The 22,729-nt window shown below is 29.4% G+C and overlaps 2 protein-coding genes across 2 annotated transcripts; both read left to right on the top strand.

Moving 5' to 3' along the window:
• Positions 1-1,452: 1,452 nt before the first annotated feature.
• Positions 1,453-14,051, top strand: LOTGIDRAFT_232926 (hypothetical protein; the record flags this gene model as incomplete). Its single annotated transcript, XM_009058262.1, has 24 exons — positions 1,453-1,566; positions 1,999-2,105; positions 2,334-2,451; positions 2,728-2,842; positions 3,242-3,313; positions 3,796-3,974; positions 4,675-4,731; positions 5,008-5,133; positions 5,565-5,710; positions 5,986-6,132; positions 6,537-6,621; positions 6,904-7,010; positions 7,231-7,377; positions 7,798-7,891; positions 8,154-8,366; positions 8,984-9,094; positions 9,229-9,459; positions 9,647-9,922; positions 10,161-10,540; positions 11,031-11,241; positions 11,678-11,788; positions 12,114-12,332; positions 12,532-12,669; positions 13,051-14,051. The coding sequence occupies 24 exons, from the start codon at positions 1,453-1,455 to the stop codon at positions 13,249-13,251; spliced, it is 3,705 nt and encodes a 1,234-aa protein (XP_009056510.1). The 3' UTR covers positions 13,252-14,051.
• A 2,415-nt stretch (positions 14,052-16,466) lies between these two features.
• LOTGIDRAFT_120156 (hypothetical protein) lies at positions 16,467-19,049 on the top strand (the record flags this gene model as incomplete). Its single annotated transcript, XM_009058261.1, has 5 exons — positions 16,467-16,515; positions 16,724-16,903; positions 17,386-17,819; positions 18,361-18,613; positions 18,790-19,049. 5 exons carry the CDS (start codon positions 16,467-16,469, stop codon positions 19,047-19,049), a joined length of 1,176 nt encoding a protein of 391 aa, XP_009056509.1.
• Between the last annotated feature and the right edge of the window lie 3,680 nt (positions 19,050-22,729).

Raw genomic sequence — 22,729 nt, 5'->3', positions numbered from 1 at the left:
CACGTGATCAACTAGCGGATTCCGTGTCAGCAGAAAATTTCTATGGAACACATTGTTGTTTCAGTGACTTTTAGCAATAAATCATGCTACGTATCTTATTTTGTCAGTCACTTTTTTTTTTAAATCGTGCTTCTTTGAAGGAATTGTCACTAGTTATAATGAATTGATATTAAAGATAAATACTAAGAGAAGTTAATTATACCACCCGTATCCATACAACGTGTTTTTCTAGACTTATTTATAGATTAAACATTGTACACAAAAATAGGTGACACATTCTGCCGCCGTTGCCGAGTTGGTTGCTCATGAAATATGGGTCAAAGTGAAGGATTCATAAAGAGAATCGAAATAAACCAATTTTAATTATTTTGTAGAATATCTGAGGAAACATCTAAGACATAAAAAAAAATTTCGTTTTTTTAACTTTGACGAAATTCGGTGTTCAATCCTTATATCCACGAAAATAGGTTACACCACGTCTTAGAATTAACATAAAATTTAAGAATTTTAAACTTGGTGAATAAGAGCCAGTAGATATGCCTGGTGTCATAAATAACATAACAGGATCCTTATATAATCCGATAAATCCAACAAATTTAGTAATTATCCATAAATATGCAATTAACTATTGAAAAACGCTTAATATCAAGATTAACCTTTTTTCATTAATTACTTAGATTTATGAATTTTCCAATTTTCCAGATTTTACAGGGATTCTGTGGTAACTTTATGACACCAGGTAAGCTAACTGATGAATATATACTCATATTGACCATTCGAGAACTTAAATTTTATGTTCATTCTAAGATGTAGTATCACTTTAACATACAAACACGGATAATTTTGAACACACATGGATTTAAAGGCTCAAATTTCGACGTCATTTTCGTACTTTTCTAGTACTTCTGAAGACTTATTTACATATATTCAAGACTAAAATCAACCCCCAAAAATAGCCCACCAGTCCCTTTAAACATATTTTATTACAAAAATTGTGATTTGACAGAAGAAGTTGCAAAATGTACAAAAATGCCATTTCCTAATATGGGCATATAAGCTCCAAAATACTTTTGATGTTCTGGGAAAGATTTGTGTCCAGCATTATCCTATCAACATGCTAAAGGCGATAACGCATGCACAGAGTGTGAATGACATGCCTTGCCTAATCGCATTTGTACTATCATAAGTCTATTCCTATCATAAGTCAGTTCATGACCTCATTTGATCAGTGATCAAATAAAAGAGAGTTTTTATTAGGTTTTAAATTTCAAAACTTTTATTTTATCTATGCAAAGTCATTCTCAAAGCAAATGCAAACTATTAACTATATGTAAATAGTGCAAAAGTGTCAAATTTTTTGTGTCGGACTGTTTTCAATTTTTGACCTGATCTGTGTACTTTTTAGGGCTCAAAATGATAATTATGTACTGACCTATTTTAAAGTGTGCAAAAATGGCAGAGCAAAGTGATCTTTTGTTTGATTTGCTGGAAACAGGAAGTTGTGGTCATCATGAAATGATACCCTATCAAGAAACTATACAACATCATATTTTACCTCATTCCACGGTGAGTTTTTGTTTTGTAAACAGGGTATTTTTTTTATTGATTTAATTCAATTGCTCATTTGTTTGGTTTGTTTCATGTTTATTTTATGCCAGTTACTCCATTTACCATCAAACTTTATTTTTTCAGAATTAATTGTTTTAGAAGGTGAGAATGATATGTAATTGATATTCATTCATTAGATTTGGTCAAAACTTCAAAACACTCAAACACAGTCAAAATAAATTTGAGAATGGGTACAATGCCTAAATTCTTTAAGAAGAAGAATTTGAATATTTTAATTGATGTCTGTGTTTTCTTTGTTTCATTTATTGAAAAATAACAAGTTTTATCTAGAAATATTAATTGTAGAGTCTTAGTAAGTGAATAATAGTTTTAAGATAATTTATTGTCTTAGTAAGTGAATAAAGTTTTTAAGATAATTTATTTCTACAGTTACCAAATGGAATTCCTCCAGTGTTACCAAAGTTAAATGATCAATTAGAGGAATATCTAAAATGTTTAGAAGATTTACCAATACATGATATAAATAGAGCTCAAAGGTTATTACTTTTCTTTTTAGTTTTTTCCAATTTTCCAAGTACTATTTTTGTATATAATCAGTAATTGAAAAGAGCAAAAGAAAATTAAGTCGTGACAATTTTTTATCTTGATCTTTATGGTTTATATTTTAATGAAGAAGGAGCTATGCATAAAGTCAAATTCTGCTAATAAACATCTTTTGTAAAGCTGTAAACAGGTCTATCAGCTGATAATATTTTTTTTTATAGATGTTGGTCTCGTGATAAGAAAGCTGAAAGATTATATTCTGTTGATGTCTGTCCTGTTCAAACCACAATACAAGTTGATCGTAATCCAACTACAGGGCAACTTATTGGTTTTAAAGAGGTATATCATTTCAAGAAAATATATTTCTTCATTACAAAAATACTTTATAAACTTTCACATGGCATTTAAACTGTTCAAATGTTTCCAATCCTTTTAACTGGAATATATATTTTCTGATAATATTCATTACAATCAGATAAACACTGCAGTTTTTACATTGCAAATATAGTCAATTTAAGAATCAAATTATTGGGATTTTATTTCCCCGGAAAATTTAAGAATCATAGTTCATGTAAGTGGAATTTTTGTAATAATGTCTTACTTATACTATTGTAGAGTGGTATAAAAGATATTGGTAAATTAGCCAATAATTCATTATCATTACATAGAACACCAGGTAATAATTATGATGATATACGTGGCAGTACAACCAATTACCCATTTTGGCCAGGTATGTGGTCTTTTCATTAATTTTTATAAAAAAAAGAAACAACTGTATTTTTTAGGGAAAAAAAACTTCCAGTAGTTCACAATGGATTCCTTGGCATTATTCTTTCTTTAATTATTGATGTACCCATTTACAGTCAGGTTATCTGGTATTATGTGTAAAGATGACTGCCTTAGATTAGAACCCACGACTACTATGTGTTTGTTATCAAGAAAATGACATGACATAAAAAACTAACACCCTGTTGACGGTGCTACATAACCATATATGTGTCAGAGAGTGATGATAATGTAGGAGATTTATTTAATTACTGTATCTTTTGACTGCTGCATGAAAAAGTGCAAAACATAAAATTTAATAAGAAATATATTTATGTCAACTACTCTTATTTGTTTATTGTAGGTGGAATGGATGAACCAATAATAGACAATATTAATCAGACTGATAGTCAATTAGGTCTGAATTTATCTACAGGTAATATTTTTAAATTTCTCTGAATATTTAGTGAAATTATCCACTTTAAATTGAATGCTGTCGAGAATGCAAATTTAGCATGAGATTCATCAGTAATAAAATGAGGGCATTTGATTTTAGACATATTCCTTAAAAAGATGCACTTGTCTAAATATATTTACATTTACAGGATTCAAATCTGACATCAGGTTCTTGTTCAACAAATATGCACTGCATCAATTTAGACTTCCAAGGCAATGTTAACATGGGGAGATATTACCAATGACTTCATTATATCAGTAATAATGTAAGAAGGAATAGATAATGCCTTATAGAAGTAACACCAATTCAAATAAGTGAGGTACTTTTTCGTGATGAAATGAGGAGAAGCAGACACTAGATTTTCAATCTAACAATGGCAAGAGCTATGTGAAATTGAATGCTATCACAGGGCATAGCATCTATCCCATGAACTTTATGAGGTCTTACATTTATTATTTTAGAGTTATTGAGTACTGCTCCTAACATGCCAGCTGGTATGGTATTTAAAGAGAAAGAAGAAAGTATAGATAATTTTAACACTAAAGAAGATGTTAACATCAATAAACTAGTAGATATTCTGGCTTTAGATGATTTTGATATAGATCTAGGTGATAGTGATGATGACAATCATAATGAAGAGGTAATAGAATCAACTATTTTGAAAGTTTTGACACACATACTTACATAGGGCTTGGCAATAAACAATACACATTAAATAGGGGTATAGGAATTTATTGTTGATAATATGCCTCATTGAAAAATACCGAAATATAATACCTATCATTTATCTTCAAATTTTTCTCCATATTAGATCATAGACACTTACCAAATTACTTGATATTTGAAACCAATGATATAGGTGTATTGTACATAATTATTTTCTTAAATTTTTCATATAGAATGAATACTTTTTTTTTCAAAAACCGATAGAAAACATACCTAAGAAATATTGCTATATATATATATATATATATATATATATATATATATATATATAATGATATATCAATAATATATATTGTGATATCAGTGTGTAAAAATCTTATGGCCTTGAATAAGTCTTCACTCATAATTACAGTCAACCTAGCTGTAAATGGGTATTGATAACCCAAAAAAGATTAATGCCAAGGACTGGCTGGTAGAAAGGATATTGAACTGTCAACCTAAGTTGAGATATAGATGTTTCATTCTTTCCTTCTTTTGAACTTATATTGTCCAGCCCTACATATTTAGTGTGTCCAGTTTTTCAATTTTTTTCATATGCTCTTCAGTGTGTACTCTTTGTGTGTATGTTCAATAGCTGTAGATATTTACTTTGTTCAATTTTGTTTTCACTTAAGGAGGTAAAAGAATTATTAAATAGTTCTGTGAATGAAGATTTGGAAAAACTAGTCCAGGTAAGTGTTATGTATTAGAAATTGCTATTGTGTTACAGTGGATGTATTTCAAGAAATATATCTAAATTAATTTGGTTCTGAAATGTCTAAGTGATAACTAATAAAAACAAGTAAATTCATTTAAATGAATTGTATAGTAACCTATATTGATCTTCTTTAAGAATTTAAACAAAATTTGAATCAGAAAATTCACAATTATAGTGATCAAAATTTCATTCATCTTTTGAATCAAAACACTTAAAGCATATAAAGATCAATGATTTATGATTTGCTTAGCTTGAGGAAAAAGGAGATGAAATCAAACCTAAAGTGACTCCAGTGAAAGAAGAATGGGCTATTAAGATAGATACCAATCATCCTGTAGATGATTTTTATAAGAGAATACCACAGATGGCCAAAACAGTAAGTTACAGCTTTCATTTGATTCTTTTTCTCAGGTTATATATTGCTATGATTTAAAAGTGTATTAAAATCTCTATTTACATCTGTGCTGTATGGCAAAAGTCACAAATAAATCTTAACTGCCTCTCTGGGTGACTCTCCGGGCGTCTCTCCGGGTGTTGCAAAATGGACATATATGGAATTGCGATAACCACAATGGTTGTCCAACTCCATTTTAGAAAAAAAGGAATTACCTTGAAAAGGCATAGAAATAAAGAATGTTACAAAAAGATGAGCAACAATTCTTTTCTAGTACAATCAGACACAGTTATTGAAGTACTTTATTTAGGTATTTATTAGGAATTTAGGTAAACAAATACAATATTTATCTGTTCCTACAAGATGTTTACATGAGATGATAATATATTGACATTATGATTCTTGTATTTCAGTGGCCATTTGAACCAGATATCTTTCAAAAACAGGCTATTTTACATTTAGAGAATAAAGACAGTGTATTTGTTGCTGCTCATACGTCAGCAGGGAAAACAGTCATAGCTGAATATGCCATAGCTCTTTCATTAAAACATATGACTAAGTGAGTTATTGAATGAATATAATTTTTTTTTATATCAAAGATACTTGATTTTTTTCTCTGTTTACAATTCTTCATAGAAAATACCAACCATATTTTATGTATTACATACTAGTCATTTACAAAGTTTATCATATTTGAATTATCTTTGTTTCACATCTTAATTTAAGTGAATTGATAAGTTTTCTATATATATTGGTATTTTCAAAGCCTGTAAATCAAAAATGGAGTACAAGATTAATTGTGATTTATTAATTAAAATTCATGAAATATTATAGGACAATCTATACATCACCAATAAAAGCTTTATCTAACCAAAAATTTCGAGATTTTAAACAGACATTTACTGATGTTGGTTTAGTAACTGGTGATGTTCAGTTAAATCAAACAGCTTCATGTCTTATTATGACTACAGAAATTCTCAGGTAAATTGTTTTATTTGTCAAAATTATAAAGATAGTTAAAGCATAGTTAGAAGCTATAAGAATTCTCCCTGTAATCTACAATAAACCTGTTGGATATTACAGTGTTTATATAAGATATTAGAACTTTTTTATATTTTATTATAGATCTATGTTATATAATGGTAGTGATATCATAAGAGTATATATTTTATTATAGATCTATGTTATATAATGGTAGTGATACTATAAGAATTTATATTTTATTATAGATCTATGTTATATAATGGTAGTGATACTATAAGAGTATATATTTTATTATAGATCTATGTTATATAATGGTAGTGATACTATAAGAGTATATATTTTATTATAGATCTATGTTATATAATGGTAGTGATACTATAAGAGTATATATTTTATTATAGATCTATGTTATATAATGGTAGTGATATTATAAGAGATTTGGAATGGGTTGTTTTTGACGAAGTACATTACATAAATGATTCTGAGGTATCATCACATTTTTATTTTATCTCATTCAAAAATGAAATTGAGGTGCAATAACTCATTTGGTGTTAAAAATTTATATTATTTAAGTATACAAAAAAACTCTTATTCTTAGGACCTAATTCTTATGAAAATTCTGAATATTTGCCAACTTGAAATGTTTATTTAGCTCAAGGTCAGCTCAAATACTTAGATATACCTCTTCTAGCTTGTCCTTCAAAGATACTTTAATTGTTTGAAGGCACTAAAAATAGTTTATTGTTCTTCTGTATTTTGTTTTTATAGAGAGGTGTTGTATGGGAAGAGGTACTAATTATGTTACCACAACATTGTAATGTTATATTATTGAGTGCTACGGTACCAAATACTATGGAATTTGCTAACTGGGTAGGGTAAGTAGCTAGAATAAATAGTCATAAAAACTACACACTAATTTAGAGAAGATCTGAAGATTAAGATAAATTATTGATGATAATAATTTGGTAAACAATTTAAATTGAGAGATATCGGAATGATGTGCTACTATTTTCATAATCATGCAGTTAGTTTCTTATTATGTTACAAGTAGATTATGTACTTCTAAAACAAAAAACAAACATGTTTATTTTCCAGACAAATAAAACGTAAGAAGATTTATGTTATAAGTACTCCTAAACGTCCAGTACCATTAGAACATTATCTATATACTGGTAATAGTAATAAAACTAATAATGAACTCTTTTTATTAATTGATGAAAAAGGCAATTTTCTAACTACAGGGTAAGTTTTACTCATGAATCTTCAACTGAGTATGATATTTATTACAGGAATTCAAAAGAAGTTTGCTAGACATTTACTGTATCAGAGAAGTTTGAACTATTCAGGTTTGCTCTCTGTGATTATGGTTTCTGTAATTCCAGACTAAATTTTGTCTTATACCTTGAAAGTTGAATATTTGTTTAATTAAGATGTCATGATCTGGTCTTATTCATTATAGATATCTCTAAAAATGTAAAAATTATTTATTGCTGGAATTGAACACAAACTACATTTTGGTGCTCTGTTTTTGAATGGAAGTTAAGGGTTGGTTTTGTCTTTTTGAAGTAATATTTCAAATATTTAACTGACGGTTATAACATCAAGAATATAAAGTAACATATTAATGATCTACAGTAATTGTTTGTTTGTGTACTGTTATAGATATAATAAAGCTATGGAAGCTAAGAAAGAAAGAGCAACTAAAAGATCTCAGAGTTTTGGTGCCAAAGTTAATAGAGGTGCTAATCCATCTCAGGTAAATATTAATAACTTTAACTATTTAAAGGCATCCTATTGTTTTGGTATTACACTTCTTGTAAGAATGTTTGAATTATTGAATTATAAATTGTTCAAAACAGAATTGTGGTAGTTCAAATAGTTAGATTTAATCCTTTCCTTAAGTGTACAAAAGATAGTATGGTACCTTTTTTTTTACAGTTAAAGAGGCTTAGTAGACTAGACTAGACTAGGCTAGTGTTATTCTATGTACTCATGAATACTTATAAATGATTTTTAAGGAAAAGAATATATGGCTATCTGTGATAGAAATGTTAAAAAAGAAAGATAAATTACCAGCTGTAGCCTTTACATTCTCTAAAAGAAAAATAGATGAGAATGCCTATCATTTACAGAGTTTAGATTTAACTTCTACTAGTGAGAAAAATGAAATTCATGTCTTCTTCCAAAAATCTATTAATAAGTTGAAGGCTCCAGATAGAACTCTACCACAAGTAAGTTGATTATAATTATTTGATATTCAATTGTGTTATGACCAAGAGGTATATTAACTAGGGCAGGGCGATATACTGGTATCATGATAATTACCGCTATAGGAATTGATATCGTTAGTAATATCGCGTGATTGAAATATATCAAAATATCACCATATCGTGATATACAGTAGTTACATGATAAATATCGCCAAATGTTTTTTTCTAGATAAGATCATCTACATGATTTTAACAAGTTACTTAATATTTGAAACATGTTTTTTTCAAACTTATGTCATTACAGGTTATATTAATGGCTGACATGTTAAAACATGGTATTGGTGTACATCATAGTGGTATATTCTGATTTCTGTTCTAATAGTATAATATATAACACAGTGTTTATATTATTACAGGTTATATTAATGACTGACATGTTAAAACGTGGTATTGGTGTACATCATAGTGGTATATTCTGATTTCTGTTCTAATAGTATAATATATAACACAGTGTTTATATTATTACAGGTTATATTAATGACTGACATGTTAAAACGTGGTATTGGTGTACATTATAGTGGTATATTCTGATTTCTGTTCTAATAGTATAATATATAACACTGTTTATATTATTATAGGTTATATTAATGGCTGACATGTTAAAACGTGGTATTGGTGTACATCATAGTGGTATATTACCCATATTAAAAGAAGTTGTAGAAATGTTATTTGGTAGAGGTCTTGTAAAGGTAATTTATTATATTTTGTTCATGGTTATCATTAGCCAAGTTTAACAAGTATCTAAGCATAATTGTTTTTTGAGTGTTATGCTGTCAAGGTTTTTCCAATGTTTAATGAAGTGAATTATGACTTTTGTTTCCAGATCTTATTTTCAACAGAAACATTTGCAATGGGTGTTAATATGCCAGCTAGAACTGTGATATTTGATTCTATAAGGAAACATGATGGAACCAACTTTCGGAACTTATTACCAGGAGAATATATACAGATGGCAGGACGAGCTGGTAGACGTGGTCTAGATACTACTGGTACAGTTATTATATTATGTAAAGGAGATGTTCCTGAAGCTTCTGAACTACATCTTATGATGTTGGTGAGTCATCGCAATCATACTTAATGTAGATTGCTTCAGAAAATAAATTCAGCTCTGTGTTCTAAAGGCTTTGCATGTTTTAGTTGTTAATCGAGAAAAGGTGTTGCTCATCTTTACAAGATTTTACAGCAATTTTTTTTATAAAATACTATTTCCAAAGTAAATTTTAAAATGATTTCTATTACAGGGCAAACCAACCAAATTAGAATCTCAATTCCGTTTGACATATTCTATGATACTGAATTTGTTAAGAGTTGAACAGTTACGTGTTGAAGACATGATGAAAAGAAGTTTTTCTGAATTTCACAGTCAGAAAGATACAAACAAACATAAAGAAGCTCTAGAGTTATTAAATAAAGATATAGCACTTATAAAAGATATAGAATGTTTCATGTGTTCTGTGGATTTAGAGAAATATTATGAAGCCTGTAGTAATTATTTACAACTTAAACGTGAATTACAGGTAAGTTGGTTTATAAACATTGATGATGAGATGTATAACAGGTTCTTATTTCCCCAAGGTGCTTAAGTTAATACAGAAAACAATCTTACGCAAATTCTTACGAGCTTGATGTGGATAATACTGGGGTATATATTGATATTGAATAATGTGAGGTAGAGCAACGTTTAAAGTTTGGTTTCAGCAATGTTATATATTCTAAAAGTGAGGTGAAATATAGTTTCCTATTTTTGTATTTCAGTTGTTGATATTGACTCATCCTATAGCAATGAAATCATTAGGTCCAGGCAGAGTAGTAATCATAAACAATTCCAAATTAAAGTTTGTGCTAGGTGTAATACTAAACACTTTTACTGGTGACCAAAATGTACGACTGTTTACTGTGTTGGTACTGTGTGAAAAAAACTCAGATAATGAAGAACATGAGAGTAATAGTAACTATAATACTATGACTATAACACCTATACTAGCAAATAAACTCTACCAACCAGATGGACCATGCAGTAGTAAAATAGAAACAGTTAGAGGGGATGATATAGATGTTATTACAGTTAAAACTATTAAAGTAGAACCTGATAAAATCATTGCTGATATCAAGAAAAGACAACAAGCCAGATTTAAGTATGTTTTATTTTAATCCTGATTAATCTATAGCATTTAATTCAAATTTTACCTTTTCTCTAAGAATTGAAGAATCTACACTTTCCAAAATGTTTTTAAAATAATTTTACCCAAGTGACTTCTTTTGAAGATTTTTGACAAATAGGATCATCTACTTAAAGAGATTGTTAAGAGGTTTTGGTGTATTGGAGACGCTGATAGCATCAATTTGCAATATTCAAATTTTCAGTCAGACTTCTTGCAATTTCACTAAAACTAAGCATTTTGTGATGATATTATCATACATGCCCTTGAATATTATTAACAGATTTTGTAATAGTGAGGTCATAAATACTAAGTTTTAGTGGAATTTTAGGAACCACAGATGTCTGACTGAAAATAGAAATGGTGTAAATTGATGCTATCAATGTCCTGAATATACAAAAAATTAAGAAAATCTCTTTACAATCGGTTGATAATTTGCATGAAAATTTCTCGTTCTATCTTGCAGAGATAATCCACCAAGTAAATCAGTATCAGTCGTTACTCAGGAATTATTGAGATTAACAGAAGCTAATCCTAAAGGATTAAAAGGCTTAGATCCAATAAAAGATTATAGGATTAAAGACATAGATTATATGGAACAGTTCCGATCTTTGGAGTACTTACATGATTCTTTTAAAGATTTCCAATGTGTTCATTGTCCCAACTTTCTTGAACATGTAAGTAAATAACAAAGAGACTATGTTATGAGGCTGTGAACTTGTTGGCTTTTTCTTTTAATTGAGGAAGTATCTTAGCCCAAATTTCACTCAAGAGAAGAATAGTTTCTAGTGCCTGTCAATAATTTAAAGGGTTGATTGAGTTTTCATTTAAAGTATCAAGGTAGACCAGGTACAATGAAATACTACAAGACAATTGTACTCACTACTTCTGTTTTCTATCATATTGACAATAACTATCCATTCCCACCTGTAATTTGTTGTGGATAGATGTACGAATTTTTGATAGAATGCTTAAACACGCTATTCCAGATTCTCAGTGTCAAGCCAATTTATCTATGCAAAATGGATTGAGATTGTGAACTATATGTTAATTTTATATAGGCAGTTTATTGAATTTTTAAATTTGATAAGTTTGTTATTTTCATTATTATAGTTTAATGAAATAAGAAAGAATATGGAATTAAAAATGAAATATAAAGAATTAAGATATCTCTTATCTGATGATAGTTTAATTTTATTACCTGAATATCAACAAAGGATAGAGGTAAAATTTTTATTCTCTATATATTCTAATAACTGGGTTCTAATAACTGGGAAGTTAAATATCATTTTGAAATTCAATACCTAATACAACTTAATACAACTTGTGTACGGCAGATCCCGAGGAAAACTTAGTCAAGTTAGAGAAGTACCATGTGTTCAATGGCCATTGCTATATTAGGACCTTAACATTTGGAAATCAAAAAGTGAAAAATGGACATTGTATTTTTTGTTTTGAGTTACCTATCTGCACAAGCCTTCTCAAGCCCCAAAAAATTAACAAAACTGCTTTTTAATTGTAACTAATTATAATTAATCTTATTTTAAAGGTATTAAGAGCATTGAATTATATAGATGAACATAACACAGTACAATTAAAGGGTAGAGTAGCTTGTGAAATAAGTACACATGAGTTGATTATTAATGAATTAGTGTTTGAGAATATTTTAACAGATCTTCACCCAGCTGATATAGCGGCCATCTTGTCATGTATGGTGTTTGAACAAAAACAATGTGTATCACCAAACCTTACCACAGAATTAGAAAAGGTAGGGGGCTATATTATAGTTATATTATGAAAGATGCAGTGTCCAGTGCAGTGTACTGTATTTCCCATAATATATTTCAGAAAAAGACATTTTTAGACTTTTTTCAGACATCACAAATAAAATAGTTGGATGGGGATAATTTCAGTTTCTGTCTCAAATACATGTAATGTTTTATTCATAGTTTATTCTGTATTTGTAGGGAAGAGATCATATAATAAAAATCGCTACCAAGATCAGTGATCTACAAAAATCATTTGGTATACAAACAGAGGATGATTATGTAGAAAAATTCAAATTTGGTTTAATGGAGGTTGTTTTTGAATGGGCAAGAGGACTGGTAAGTTATGGAATTTTTGTCCTGAATGGAGGGATACTTTCCTCAAGCCAGAAAGTTTAACTTGGCTCCTGATTATCTTTCTGACCTCAAACACAATTACAGACTTAACTCTTAAGATCTGAAATTTATCCTAGAAATTCCTGAAGCAATTCCCTCATGGAAAAGAGCTTGAGGGTAGTGAACTTGTACTTGCATATAAATATTGATATACATGTACTATATATTCAAGATATCTTGACTGGTGTCTGGTGTGAAAAAGAAAATAGGAATGCGTCCAGTGGCTTGTCTATACTCTATGTACATCCTACCTCATGTATTTCAATCTGTTTCATGTTCCCTTAAATATTAATTATTATTAATATGCACTCTTATTATTTTTAGCCCTTTGCTGAAATAACCAAATTAACTGATGTACAAGAAGGTATTATTGTACGATGTATACAACGTTTACATGAAACATTACGTGATGTTAGAAATGCTGCTAGAATAATTGGTGATCCTGTTTTATATCAGAAAATGGAAGAGGCTTCAAACATTATTAAAAGAGACATTGTTTTTGCTGCTAGTCTTTATACTCAATAGTTGACAAAAAGATAACTGACATGAGCTTACTTAACTATAACTATTAACTCTAATTAAATTATAAAACAGTGGACACTCTAGAGTCATTTTCAACAAGGTATAACAAAGTTCATCTTATAACTTGATATCATTTTCTTTGTTTTGGTATATTAAACGATTGCCAGTTTCTTAGTACAGGAATCATGACAAATGATATTTCTAATCTTAATTGAATTGAGGAAGATAACCTGTGATACAAATAATTTTTAAACAAAATGAATTTTTATGTTTATTTCAAAAAATTAAAATTGCAATTATTAACAGTTTAACTCATAGTATCGATGCATTGTGCTGCATAGAAATAATTATGCAGTTACAGTTTTGGTCTTTTACAATTGAAATATTTAAGTAAATTTCAAGTGATAATTCAGAAAATAGGTTTCCAAATAACTGTTTGTTTTTATAACTTGTTGAATTATCAATTGGAAAAGAGTAATATATGAACCAACTGGTGATTGTGATGTTACTACTAAATATGTAGCCTATGGATTTTTGTAAGTCATCAGGAATCTTTGTATACATTAAAGTTAAAATATCAATGCATTTAGACTATATTTATTAGAACAAATTAATGAAATGACCCCATTACAAATATAATTTATTTTGGAAATAGAATCTATTCCCCATTTGATTTGTTATTATTTGTTATTTTATGCACTGAATGAAATATTGTTTGTTATTGGTGATTGTATATTCATGTGTTCTGTTTATCCCTTCAATTTAAATGGGATGTAAAACTCAAATAAAACTTAAATGCTTAATCCTATGGTTATTTTCCAAATCTAATCCAATGTGTTAATCTGTGAATGTCTTGGATCATTCTGATAATGATAAAATATTTCCATTGAACCTAACTATGGAAACTTCAACTTCAGTTAAATTTTTAAGGGAGAGGTTCACCATCCATTTGACCAATCATGCCTTAATCTCAGAAACAAGCTTAGCTAACCAGTTATAGTGTTCACATCTTGAGTCTCTGATTCCATGTGTGTCCAGAATTTTCTCAGATTTAAAGTAATATTGACTACTCGTCTTTTCTTCAGATTCTTAATCTCTTATGTAGAAAGAGACAGAATTTTTATTTTGTTTGAGGTAAATATGAAGGGCTTTGTATGGAAGAGACTCTTGACTTAAATCACAAATATGTCTAGAAAACTGGAATACAAACTTAATAGAATCAAAGGAAATGAATTTGAATTATCACATCTGGGGAGATTCACACGATAATAAATGCAATTGAAGGGGATCCATTTTAAATGGTAAATCGGCCCACTTGGGTTTGGTACAACAATATTACCCTAAATGATTTACTACAAACATCACTATTCGCTTCGCGGAAAATATTGACCCATTTTCTTATCATAATACTCTCCAACCCATATCACGTGATTTCTGCTAAACATCTGACGCAAATACAGCAAATAGACGCCATATTTAATGCAGATGAGCCTATATTTCTGAATATTATCTACAATTTTACCTACAAAACAACTTAATTTGATTCGAAACTCTGAAACTAAACATTCCTCTTTGTTTGGTTGAGTGTGGTCTGTGAAGGACGCCGCAGCGGTGCAAGGTCATGGCCGAAGCTTTCTTGAGGAATGACAACTACGATTTCTTCATCAAAGAAATTTGGGTAAATTTGTATCGATTTGTTGCTGGATATTTCAGACATCAACTTTATCAGTGAGTATACAATATTGCACAGTGATTAACGCCTTTAAAGTGTATTAATTAATCATTATAGCCAAACGAAGCCTTTGTTATGAACAGAAGCATGTTCCCCTGCCCAAATGGCCTTCACTTTATTTTATATGGGTCGTGAGCTTTCAGATATACTGACTCATTTCTGGGTTATAAAACCACCTTTTCTTAACTGTTCTTGAGTTTATAGTATAATTTTTGATTAAATCTTTCAATGTTAACTCTGTGCAATAACATTTTCCATGTTTCCAATTCACAATTTTCTTGCTTATGTTTGTTTTTACATATGTAAACAAATTGATAGAAGTCCATGACCTTTACAGAGACCTTGACTTATCAATATTTCCAATGTTTGAAATGAGAAAATATCTTATTATCTTTAGCTTTGAAATTGATTGTTCATCTGATAGTAACTGTTGAAGATTAATTAGGTTTTATTTCTTAGCTATTACTAAAGCCTCTAGATCTAGCCTATAAGCTTTTGTATCTTTTCTGACTAGGCACTGAGTAGTGACTGCTTATGTACCTGTGACTATGGACTGTGGCTTGTTTCTTGTTTTTTATAGGAAATATTGCAATATTGCTAGGTTGTTGATTATTTTTAAAATGCTTTAAAGTATATTACCCACATAATCTTGAATTATTAGTCAAGAGCTAACTATTATGCTTTAGAGCTAAAATAAAACCTTCATATGTGGAAATAAAAAAGTGGGTCATTATTAGTTTATTTACAAAACTTTACATTTACATAGAAAGAATTAGGTTGAATGTTTAGACCCATTATGATAATTTTAGATTACTAATTTTTTTCAGAAATGAGTGGAATAAGTGAAGTGGGTATCTCCCCTGTTTTATTACAAGCTATATCTCAGACTTTAACTTCTTCGGAATCAGGTTCTACTGATAGAAGACTTTCCACAATGAACATTAAAACAGAAAACACTTCACCCACTAAGGTTGTCTCACATATTTTACAAGGTATGCATGAACCTGTAGCTAGTTTGTTACAAATGAATCCCCAGTCATCTTCAGACAACAAACTTACGATAAAAAGTGAACATTCTTCTGAAAATAATGATGTGAACATTCAAAGTTCTGATAAAGAGAGTGAACAAACAAACAGAGAAAGCAGTGGTCAAGATATGAGTATGGTAAATGTGTTGACCGCCATAGCTACACAACATTTACAAAAGAAAAATGAAAGTTCCATGGCACAAGATAGTGATGCAAGTACATTAGTTGAACAACAGGACTCTAGTACAGTCACTACTAATCCTAGTGAACATGAAGTGATTATAGAAAATGTTGATGGTACTAATACTGGACCTGAAATCAGGCTGGTTATGGAACCAAGTGAAGAGGTTGTACAAACAGCACCATCATGTTCAAGTGCATCAAAAGATGGGAATCCTGTATATCTAGTACAGAATTTACAACCTGATAGTGGTGGTAGTAAAGTACCAACTGTTAATATGGAACCTATTGGTAATCCTTGTCCTATCTGTGGGGATAAAATATCTGGTAAGTTTATAGACAAATATATTTTTTTCATTATTAGTACCAGAGTATCAATTCTTTACATTTAGTAGATCTACAGGTAGCAGATTTCTTTAACATAGTGTTTTACATATATCTATTTAGTGAGTGCACTTGTTTCTAGTGACATTTTTAAAACCAAGCCTCTTAATTCCATATTGTATGATCAATGTTGTTGTTTTAAATGTTCCAGGTTATCATTATGGTATTTATACTTGTGAAAGTTGTAAAGGTTTTTTTAAGAGAACAGTTCAGAATAACAAACAATTTGTGTGTCATAGAAACAATGATTGTGAAGTGAATATTTTTAATCGTAAAAAATGCCCAGCCTGTAGATTTATGAGATGTCTAAATATGGGTATGAGATTAGAAGGTAAATTTTGTTATAACATTTTCATTTTATTTCTCCATGATGTTTGCATGGATTGAGGGTCTCTAAACTCTATCTTGATATTCTTGAAATTTTATTACAATTTCTCTGTTAATAATAATTTGGATTAGCTTTATATGTTTCACGGTGTGTTATGACACATGATAATTGACACCTATCCATCATGTTACAGGATGTGTTACAGCTATAATCAATAGACAGTATTTGCCTGTCATGTCTGATTCAAGTTCTAAAGTAACTGCATTTTACTCTGGCCTACAGGACCAAATGAGCCATTTTTTGGGGACCACACATATCTCAATCTGACATAATCATGGAAGTCATGTAAGACCATTCCATAAAAGATTTTCAATATTGGCCCAATGTCTAACAATTCTTGTATTTTCCCATGAGTATTTACAATTTGCATTCTAGTCATTTATGAATTTATATGTGAAAATTTTTCTTTGTTTTTGTTTTTATAGCTATCAGAAGAGACAGAACAAGAGGTGGTAGAAGTTCTTATGATGGGTGTATTATACCTAAAAAACCAACACAGTTAGAAAGGAAATTAAAAAGAACTTTAACTGGAATGAAATCACCAGATGAAATGGCACTACCACTAAATATCACTGTATCAGGTGATCATAATAAAAGTCATTTGGTAGCAATATTAAACCACTCCAACCCACGGTCTAATAGTTATACTGATAACTCAGGTCCTCAAACACCAGAACTTTTGACCGATATCATGAATTTAGAGCCGTTGTTAACAGATGAAGATATTGTACAAGATAGTAATACAGATGGTAGTGAGACTCAAGAATCTATATTGAATTACCTGACACAATTAACAGAACTAAGATTATATAAATTAGTACGTTGGGCCAGAAATTTACCACAATTCGGCGCCATTTCTGTAAGTATTAGACTCTGCGGGTATCTTGAATGTCATCATGTTGAAATAAAATAAATAGTATTCGTTGCTTTCTGAATATTTTAGACATATTGAAGCATATGAAAGGATTTTGATGAAACTTAATGTATCGGTAACTATTTTTTATCACCCAAGGATGAACTCCTCCAGAAGGCCTAATTCTTACCAGAGTTTGACAAAACAAGACATCCATAATTACCCTAGGATAAACCTTATTGAAAATCGGAAAAATAAAAAAAATATTCAATAGGTTATAGCCCTTTTGTTCTTGAAAATATGTTCAATTCTAACTAGTAAACATTAAGAAGGCATAATTGTTGCTGGATTTTGACAAAACTTGATGATATTGTTCGTTATTACCCCAAAAAGGTCAAAGGAAGTGTATGACTCAAGGTTGAATATATCATACTGATGATTGATACTGTAGGTCTACTGCCAAATTATTTAAGATAAGCTGCTAGTTGGTTTATATTACATTGCTTGACAAGCTATATTTCAATATTCTTCTGTATTTTGATTGTAGACAGATGATCAGATATTATTACTACAGAGTTGTTGGAGTGATTTATTAGCTCTAGGTGTTTGTTGGAGAACTATGGAAGAACCTAGTAGTTTAAGAATCTCTGCCACTAAAACTATTAGCATGGAGTTTGCTACAAGTGTTGGATTCCAGGAAGTTGTCACCCGTCTCTTGTCACTGTCAGAACATTTCCATAAATTAAAAATGGATCAAGTAGAATACGTGGCTTTAAAAGTTTTATTATTAATTACACCAGGTATGTTATTAAAAATTTTAAAAATGAAGAAAGATGTATTGAATATAAATATGGCATTGCATCAATATTCAATAGCAAGGTATTTCTAAGGACAAATTGATTTTAACCTGATCCTTTTGATTCTTTTAGTACTTCTAACATGAGTATTAAGGGGTTATAATTTTTTTTATTTTTAGACGTGAAAGGTGTAAAAGAACCAGCGAAAGTTTCCGAACATCAAGAAAAATTAATGGAGGCTTTGGAAATTTATACTTGTAGCCACTTTCCTCGATCACCAAGTAAATTTGGAGAACTGTTATTAAGATTACCAGAGTTAGCACGTGTTAGTTTTATTGCTAAAGAATTATTATTAAAACATTTACCGAAAGATACAACAACTTGTGGGTTACTTGTCGAACTATTGAAAGGAGAAAATGCAGCTAAAGAAGCCTCATGATGCATTCTTAATGCTTTTAAGATTCTAAGTGAATTTGATCAGGAATTTTCATTAAAAACAATGAAAGGATGTAAAAGGTAGTTTCGGATTTGAGATAATTTTGAGATGTGCAGCCTAAGAAATTCTCCACAGAAAATATTTGCATACAGTGAATTGGGAAGACTATTTTCATAATTCATTAGTTTAAAGTGGAAAGAAGAAATACATCAAACCACTAAAGTGTCTTTTTTTAAGTTGGTTCCATTCATTATACTCACTACAGATAATATTTGTACATTCAATATCAGTACCTTGCTTTTAATAATAAATATATATATCTGGCTAGAAATTAGAAAATGAATTTGATATGCACTGTTCTTATAGTTTAACCGAATTTTCTTTTGTTTTAATCTGTTTTAACATCTAGTTGAATTTTGTTTTTTATTGTATTATCGTAAATTAAAACCAGATGATAATTAGATAATATAATAGTAATATTCCAGTCTAGTATATCTGATAGTTATTGGTGATTAGTGAGATCAGACTTGCTTCAATTCTAAGGAAGTTAAGGAAGCTTAACATTCTCATACATAAGCATAACATTTTCATATTCTAAGTCATAAAAAGACTTTGACTTACTTATTCTATACTCTATGTGGTCATCTATGTTAATAAGAGATATCTTTTCACCTTAAGTTTTTTCATTATACATACAAGTCTTGAGTCAAATCATGAATGAAGCCTGGATTATGTTTTCAAGATAGCTGTCTTAATTTGTTATCTTGAGTTCTTATAAAATAATGAGTTTGTCTTAAATCTGCAACTGTTATCCTATTATGTTTTTGCTATTTGGGACCACATTCATTTATTTTCTTATCAGAGATATTTTATTGTTAAGTTTTATTTTGAATATATAGTTATCATATTTGTGCAATATGAAATGTAGATTATATTTCAATAGAGAATTTATCTTAGAATGAAAGTGCTATGTAGTCTCATGTAGATTGTTTAAATATTAGTCTTCATATGTAAATTTGTTACGGATATATAAACTTAAAAATTCAACCTCATATAAAAGTAGCTTTCTTTATTTCATTGTAAACAAATTGTATTTATTAAAATTTCTGTTGGGTATTTACCGGTACTTGTGGGGAATTACATGTAATTCTTGTTGGTATTTCATATTTTTTGTAATAGGGTTTTTTTTTGTGAAATACCATATTTTAACCATGACATGACCATGACAGTTCTAAACCTTGTTGTTTTAACAACCTATGGTTTGCTATGAATGTTGAGGTGACAGGTACCCTAGTTTGGGATGTTGATTTGAGTCTTGAATATATATAAATAGTCTTCAGAAATACTAGAAGTGTAGGAAAATTGCAGGATTCCTTCAAATTATCTTATTTTCTCTTTCTGGTAATTTCTTTTCCTTTTTCTAGGGATGTCTTTTCTATACATGGCAGTGTCTCAAGAAAAGACAACAGGTCCTTGTAACTTTCTAACATGGACTATTCTTGACATACATGGATTTGAAGTCTCAAATTCAGATGTTGAGCTGTAAACACTATTACTGATTAGCTTAGCTAAAAACTTCGTATTTCTGGGACTAAGGTATGATTGGTAAAAAAAAAAAGTGTCGCTGTCCCTTAAACAATGAAACAATAATCATGTACAGTTTCACTTTAATGATTACTTCAGTCATATTTCTATACAAATGCTATTATTAAATTATTTCTATACCTTTCCTCTTTACTTCTTTTATATTTACTGAATACAATTAGAGAAAAAATTGTTCTTCGAAATCTATGAGTTATTTTATCAGTATCTTTAGTATGCTTGCCTGAATATTGAAAATGATGTAGCTTTTTTCCTTTTATCAGATTAGATTAACATCGTGTACATAATCCAGACTTAAGATTGGGTTGAGATTCAGTCAGTTTTAATCAATAAGTTATTACATGTACTATAATATAACATCTATATGTGTATTTATAATGTGCAGTTGTAAATAGTGCAAATATAGATAACTGGGCTAAAATCTGATTTAATGACTACTACTTTATCTGCCAAATAACTTATTAATAATGTACTGTATTCCACAATCTAATCCCGAACTTATTTCTGTGGAAGCCTGTTAAGTAATAAACTAGTATGCAAAATGAACCAGCATAAAGGAGATCTGACAATTAAAGGTAAGCAGTAGGAAATGCCAACCATGCTATTAGTTTTGATTTCAAATTTCTTGACTTAAATTTCAATTTAAGCACTGAAATATCCTTTTTTTGGCTAGACTAACTCCTACCCTGTACTTCCCTTAATTATCATAACCCATATATCTTTCAATACGTTATTATATGAAGTCTTCAATTCATTTATAAATTGTGCCTGTATTAAAAGACAATTATAACTACAAGATAATTTTATTGTCAATAAACAGTTTAACAAATATATATTTCAAGGAAGAAATTTTGGAGTAATAATATAATTTGTCAAGAAACAAACAATAAATGATACATAATAAATCATGTATATAGATACATTTGATAAAAAATATAGCTACTGATTGTCGCTTATCTGACTCTGATCTTAACATAGCTAATGCTCATATTGTTACTTAACTAACCTTAAACAAGAAGATAAATTTTACAGCAATAAGTAATATTCAATATATTATAATTTAATAAGTATATTAATACATAAATACATATTGACTGGTAGAAAGAAGAGTATTTTCTTCAATAATCACATTATCTGCTTCTATCCCAACCTCTGATAGCTATTTGAAAGATAGATATGTTCAGAAAGATGGATATTCTTATCGTCCATCAAAGTTGATCTCAAAGAGTCATGTGATACTAACAAAACTTAAGTTTTAATGATGCCCAACACAAATATACAGATATCGTAAAGATAATTTACTACAATGTCAGGAAAAATGCATCATCGGAGGTTTGGAAATATCCCATAAAACATGGTCTTGTTTTTCTGACTACTCCAGTCGATACTTTTCAAATTATCTATCAGAGGAATAGAGACAGATGTATCAGACTATAATCACAACCTGAGTATTATGACCAGGTGCTGGATGACCATACACAGATATTCTATAAGGGACTTGCATATACACAAATGGGCATATCATATATCAGACTTTTATATAATGCATATCAACTTGTGCTTGTTAAAATCACTCCAATTTAGAATTTACCTTCCAAGTAGGATGAGCAATATCATTTTTAAGCTCATTTCATACTCCTAAATTGTATTCAAGCTGATGCACTTCCAATAGGAAAACAATGAATTTGGACTATATAATGTTATAATGTCAGAATCAAGAATATAATTAAAGACATATAAAAATAGATTTCACTGTACAAGTTGGTGAGATTCTATAAAGGCATTTGAAAGCACAAACAGTAGATAGGGAATGTTTTTAATAATTGAGCCATTCAGCCAAAAATAGAAACATTATCATTTTGATTTGAGAAAATTTTATTCGTAATTTTGGCAAAACATTATTTTAAATAATTTTTACTTATAGTTCAAGAAAAAAAAACCATAATGAAAAATTAAAAAAGCTTTGCTTACAGTCAAAGTTTAATGGTCTACAACAATTACTACCTGAAAGTTAAACTGTACAAACTATTTTAAATCAAAAATAATTATACTGTAATTTAAAGGCACTTTTATATTGCCCC

This window comes from Lottia gigantea (genome assembly GCF_000327385.1).
Source record: "Lottia gigantea unplaced genomic scaffold LOTGIsca_33, whole genome shotgun sequence".
In the NCBI taxonomy this organism is placed as follows: domain Eukaryota; kingdom Metazoa; phylum Mollusca; class Gastropoda; family Lottiidae; genus Lottia; species Lottia gigantea.
This window is presented reverse-complemented; position numbering and strand designations above follow the sequence as displayed.